Source organism: Dendrobium catenatum, unplaced genomic scaffold, assembly GCF_001605985.2.
Source record: "Dendrobium catenatum unplaced genomic scaffold, ASM160598v2 fragScaff_scaffold_849, whole genome shotgun sequence".
In the NCBI taxonomy this organism is placed as follows: domain Eukaryota; kingdom Viridiplantae; phylum Streptophyta; class Magnoliopsida; order Asparagales; family Orchidaceae; genus Dendrobium; species Dendrobium catenatum.
Window position 1 is genome coordinate 166,576 of NW_021319311.1, and position 6,000 is coordinate 172,575.

At 34.9% G+C, this 6,000-nt stretch overlaps 1 protein-coding gene across 4 annotated transcripts in view; it reads left to right on the forward strand.

The window, feature by feature from the left end:
- LOC110098320 (probable amino-acid acetyltransferase NAGS2, chloroplastic) overlaps positions 1 to 5,806 on the forward strand; it is a 40,776-nt gene extending 34,970 nt beyond the window's left edge. For 2 of the 4 annotated variants that reach the window (XM_020825123.2, XM_020825124.2), the window contains exon 12: positions 5,349 to 5,806. In XM_020825123.2, the coding sequence (XP_020680782.1) occupies positions 5,349 to 5,505 (157 nt within the window). In that variant the 3' untranslated portion in view covers positions 5,506 to 5,806. Of the gene's footprint in view, positions 1 to 2,272; positions 2,365 to 5,348 lie in introns of all 4 variants that reach the window. The other 2 variants (XR_003701514.1, XR_003701513.1) reach the window with 2 other exon arrangements.
- The last annotated feature ends 194 nt before the right edge of the window (positions 5,807 to 6,000 follow it).

Here is a 6,000-nt window from a genome sequence, read left to right on the forward strand (position 1 = left end):
ATTATAGGTAGTTTGATGTCCCTAACACTTCTATAATTTGGTATGCCATTCTTTTTTATTCGTGGGGAGGATATTTTTGAGTAGCTTGACCAATGCTTTTTTGAAATCTTTCATTAGACCATTTCTCTCATATTATATATTGAGAGGTATCGCCAATTAATTTTGTATCGATCAACAAATCAATATATCTTTGTAAGATAATATGGTGTGGAAAATTGAATCTACAAATAACATTATGGGTAAAAAATTAAACACTTGCTTGGTGGTGAATTCCCTGTGTGGAGTAGGTTCAACCCATTTGAAGAGGTAGTCAGTTATTGCTAGTAAGAAGCAGTGTCATCTAGATGATGGTGAATGGTGGCAACAAAGGTTACTACGTAGTGAATTTGATGCAACTTAGGATCAGATCGCAGTGATAATATGAATCTTGAAAGTGTATTCGTTACTGCTGAAATGAAGTAGCGCCATCTGAATGATGGTGACTTGTGCCAGCAAAGGCTACTACACAGTGAATCTATTAAAACTTAGGGTCAGATCGCAGTGCTAATATGAATCTTGAAAGTGTGGTCTATTGATACCTTAGTTATTCAGAATTTGATGCATTTAGATTTTTGCATTATTTTTGTTTTGAACAGTATTAGTTATATTTTTTAGTTTTTGTTTTATTTTTAAACTATCCAATGATGGTTGTAAATCCAATGATCATGGTAGGAAAAGGTTTGGGTTATGCTTACCTTGGGTTTGCTGGCTTTAGGGTCCACCTTGTCCTTTGGGCTGTTTGCTGGTTTCATGTGGGCCTTGGTTGTTTTCGGTTTGAGCTTTAGTTGTTGAAATTCTAGTGGTGACAGCTCATTATTATCAAGTGGAGGTGTAGCTCATTATGAGCTGATGTTTAGTTATGAAATTTTATGATAGGGAGCTAGAGTTGGTGAGTGGAACTTGTTCTTTCATATTCTATTTGAATTGGGGCTGCTGCAGTTTTTTTCTGGATTCCTCTCCCACGGCTTGCTGTTGCCTGCTGTGTCCCCTCGGTTTTCTATCTCCTTTACTGCCGTGACTTCCCCCTTTTCTCCCGTGAAATGTGTAGTTGCTGGACCCGATATTTGGCTCCTGGTTTCCTGTGCTGGAGCCGTGGCTTTCCTTGTGAACTACTATGCCGTTTGGGATTTCTATACAAAAGCTGCTGGGTTCCGTGAATTTACCTGGTTCCATGGCCTTTTTCCTTCTTTGCTTTGCTGTGCCTCTTGGGATTCAGCAAGGTGACTTTTGGCCTTTCATTTCTATTATTTTTATATGGGGATTTGAAGGGTTTTTGGGCTATTAAGTTTCCCCTCTATTGCCTATATATATGAGATGCTTTGAGATGAAATGGGTGGTGAATATTGAGAGCAAAGTTGCTATAACCTGCGGGTTCTTCTTGGAAAAGCTTGCGAGCTTTGTTCCATCTTCTTTCTCCTCTAGGGAATACTTGCGAGTTCCTTCCCACCCTTCGTCTGGGCTTCTAACCTCTTTCTTCTCTACGCAAGTTCCACTCTACCTGTATCTTTCTTCTAGTTCCGTTGGTAAAGTTTGTTGGCTGTACGTTTTGGTGATGTTGTTGGCTGTTTTGGTGGCATTTGCTGGAGGAGTTTGGTAGGACATTGGATCTCCTTTGCAGTGGTGGACCCTTTGGTTTGCATATCTAAACATTATTTTAATATATATTCCTACAATCGGTGCATGTGAGGAGTCCTCTTGTAGGATGTTCTGAGGATAGCGTTTTTTTTTAATTTTGTTTTGTATTTTTTGCTAACTTCTTTTGTTGAGTTTGTTGGATGATTGGCTCTTGTCTAATCTGAATTTCACTCATTTTATCTAGTCTATTTTGTTCTCCAAGTGGTGTCTTAAATTTCTAAAAGTGAGTCTTGATTCTCTTTGTCGTTCTCTCTTTGTGTTTTGCTTCAAGTTGCTTACATCAGAATTTGAAGCTAGAGATGTTAAAAAAATTATCATGAGGATAGCTTGTGGAAGCCATGTACTCATAGCGATGTTTTTTTATCTTGTCACCATAGAAAATTAACTTCGTGCTAAAGGAATTATTGGTTTGCACAATTGGTCATTACAATTGGTTAAAAAGCCAGTGGTGCAAAGTTATCATGTGCAGTATTATGACTGAACACGTCTAAGTCATAATTAACATTAAAAATGAGATGCTTGTGCCCATTGTTTGCTTACAGAATAGTAGCAGGGCTTCGGTCTCCAAGGGCTTGTGACTTGGGTTTTATTTGTGCAGGTCAGCTAGATAACAGGCACATGCACCTGGAAATGTTATTTCGAACAGACAATGGGAAGTTTCCTTTGCATGTGACTTAAATTTGTGATCGGGTATTGTACGTATCAGAATAGCTTTTGTTGCTAAGTCTCATCAAATTTGCACAGTCATATTCAAAATTAAACAATCTTCTCACATAGTTTTGACTTTAATGAAACATGTTAACAAAATAAAAAAGATTAATTCATTATGAATATTGAGAATTTTGTAACTTTATAGGTGAATATATTAGTTTGTTATTTATCTTCCACTTATATCTATCATGTCAATTTCTTTGGCCTTCATTGTTGCCATGATAATATGAGAAATTCATAACCTTTGTGAGTAAGGTTAAAGAAATATATATTACTAACTTGATGTATTTCTTCTTAAGATTGTTGTGCCTATGATTAGATCTAGAACATAATCAAAATTAGATTTGCTTATATATTTGACTCAAATTTAGGGAGCATAGATTGTAGGAGAATACACAAATGTGAGGAGAGTATATTTCAACACGAGATTGGGATGCACACGTGCATATACTAGCATGGAATCGGGGCATGTTGTGAACCGAGTAGCAAGCGTTCAACATACTGAACCGAAAACATGCTAGTGGTGGAACACCGTATAGGGAGTGTTTGTGATGAGAAGCACACCAATGAGCATTTGGTTGGTATTGGGAGCGACACAAATGTCCTTTGAGAATATGATGTTGAACCAAAACACAAATATGAGCAGTGTAGATTTATGAACTTGAAAGGGTTACGGTACAAATACTATGCATCAGATGCGAACGTGGATTAATGAATGATTGAAGGCTCGAAGAAACATGTTTTGATGAAAAATGAGATCAATGGAGGCTCAAATACTAACGGAGAATAGAAGAGTGAGAATCTAGAATCCACCAATAGAGAGATGAAAGATAATATGAGAGAAATTTTAATTCAATTAATTCATAACTAATCTAAAATAACAATAGTTTCTATTTGCAAAAGTAGGATTATAAAAATGAAATCAAATTTAATTTTATCTAATTCTAAATAATTTAAAATTCAAACTTTATATTTTCCAAAAGGATAATTATGACTAATTTCAATTTAAAAAAAATGACTAATTAATATAAATCTAGAACTTGTAATTTAAATGAAATAATTGAAATAAATACTGCAGTAATTTATGATATAATTAATCCAATATTATAGTAATGGGGAAATTTCAACTTCTTCAGCATTATCGTTTCGTAACTCAACTATTGGATTTGGCTTCATGAATATTCTTTTATTTGTACCATTTGAATATTTCATGAGTTGAGGTTCTAACTATGGAGCACGAAGATCCCAAAAACGCATAGTTTCTCCCCCAAAAAGAACCTCTCCGGTCGGAGAACGCATTAGATATTTACCTAAACCAGTGGGTCCTTGGGCGGATCCCACGTTAGCCCCAAGACGTTGGTCTCTCACTAGAAAAGCAAATGCTTGAGCTTTAGAAGCTTCCGGCCTAATGGGTCCGTAAAACTCACTAGGACAAGCGATGAAACTAAAAAAAGATAAAGCACCTAATCTATAAGACAAGCCTCTCCAGAGCATGAATGCACGGCGGGATCCTGCAAAAGGTTTGGTTAAAATATGTCAAATTTAATCAAGTATACCAATGGAACCTAACCAGACGTGTCCTCCAATTATAGATCTATTTTTTGCTAATTCTGTTAAACATGTGTTCATATCAGCTTAGGTCTACTCCTTTCCTTTCTAATTATTAAACATAGTTTATCTCTTTGTTAAATATTTGTACTTTCTATTTTTTCTTGTGCGTGTTCAAGCCATCACTTTATTGTAATTATTCCTTAAATTGTCCATCTTAGATTGTACCATATATTTATATAAAAATGTTCTCATTTCCGTCCTATTCAACTTTATTATTAACCATTTTACTGCTGATATTCGGATCCATGCAATATAACTAGCTTAATTTATATTTATTTATCCTTGATAACCTCTTATCATCCCAAAACCTCAATAAAGACCACTACTAGCATATTAGCAACTCAGTTTTTTTTCTTAAAGAAAAATCTCTCTATGTAGGATTATTTTACTCTCTCACGTGTATCTTAGTATGTTTTATGAGCATGGTATATTGGTTTCTATTAGTGGATGTGTGAGATAGTCTCACCATTGTAAGTAGAGTTCAGATAGCACCTAAGAATATCTTCATTGGTAACCAATTTAACGTTCTCACATGGAAATGTTGCAATTTTTCCAGAGAAAAACATTGTTGTAATCTCTAGCTGCATGCTGCTTTTTTGTTGTGCTCTCTCCTACCAATTTGTCTGTTCCATAGCAAACACATTGATAATAACTGCTAGCTTGATCTAAAACATATATGATTTCGAAGAGTCATTTACATTATAGGAAATAATAAAACAACTTGAACTTAAAAATCTGATCAAAACAAACTGTAGAACTCTGACTTGGCAAAATATTTTTCATTTGATTTTGTGGACCAATAGGATTGTTGTTTATGTTTTCATCAAAGTGTAATTCATACTTCATAGTTTCCATATTCGGATTTGTTGTTTACTCTTTTGTAGTTCATAAAGTGATTTGTAAATGTATAAATGAGCAGTTGGTTTGTAAATAATTTATAAGTGATTTGTAAATGAGCTAATAACTAATTAGCAATTGGTTTGTAAATGAGGAATTGATATGTAATATTGCAAGTGATTTGTAAATGATTTCTTAATTGATTCAGGATTTAAACCTGCTGTAAAATGCTTACTTTCTATGATTTTTAAGTGATTTCATTGTTTGTTGCATTAAAAATCAAATTTTAATGAATTCCGAGTATAGGTCGTGTCGGGCTGACCGGACGCAAAGCGGTTTGATTTCAGGTCCGATTAAGTGACCCGTTTCTAAAAATAGGTTGGGTTAAGATTGATAAGGATGGTGCTGGGTCAGTTTTTGATTGACAGCCCTATTTATATGTGCCTTGAATTAGGTTTAGAACGTCATTTGGAATCTATTTATGAACAGGTTGGCTAAATTAACAATTGTTACAGGTTTGTTCGACGAGGATTCTCCGAGTGTTCTATAGAGGCAATTCCAGAGGAAAGGCGGAAAAGGATCGACTTTTCTCGAGGATCAAAATATTACATGAAAAAGCTGCAGGCTGAAATGGGAGGAATTACAATGAACCACTTTGCCTTTGGAATTTAGGTAACAAGCAAAGCCCACAGATCTATTTTTATTTCTTTGTCCATTATTATCCTAACAAAACAGCAAGCAGCGATGCAATTACCTGCTAATTATACTGCTATTCATAATAGTTGCTCTAAGTCTCCTTCGCTGGATCATTTTATGGAGAAACTTTGATTCAGTAGTGGGTTTCTGCTGTGTTCTTAGTCATAGTAGCAGGCTATGATTTTAATGAAATTTATTGATTTCTGTATTGTTACTGAGGGCAATTGCTGAATTTCTCTATTTGTTCCATAATATTATTTTACACATTTCATGCTTGAAATACTGTACATCATGTGTATGATGAGAGTCTCTGCTGCCCCTACTTAATTGACATAAACAGTGAGCCAAAAGATCAGTCTAACTTTAATGAAACTTTTCACTAATGAAAGGAAATAAATAAACGAACTACACAAAGGGTTTATTTGGGATGGCTTCACTTCAAGGTTGTGAAAATCGGATCGGACAAGGAAC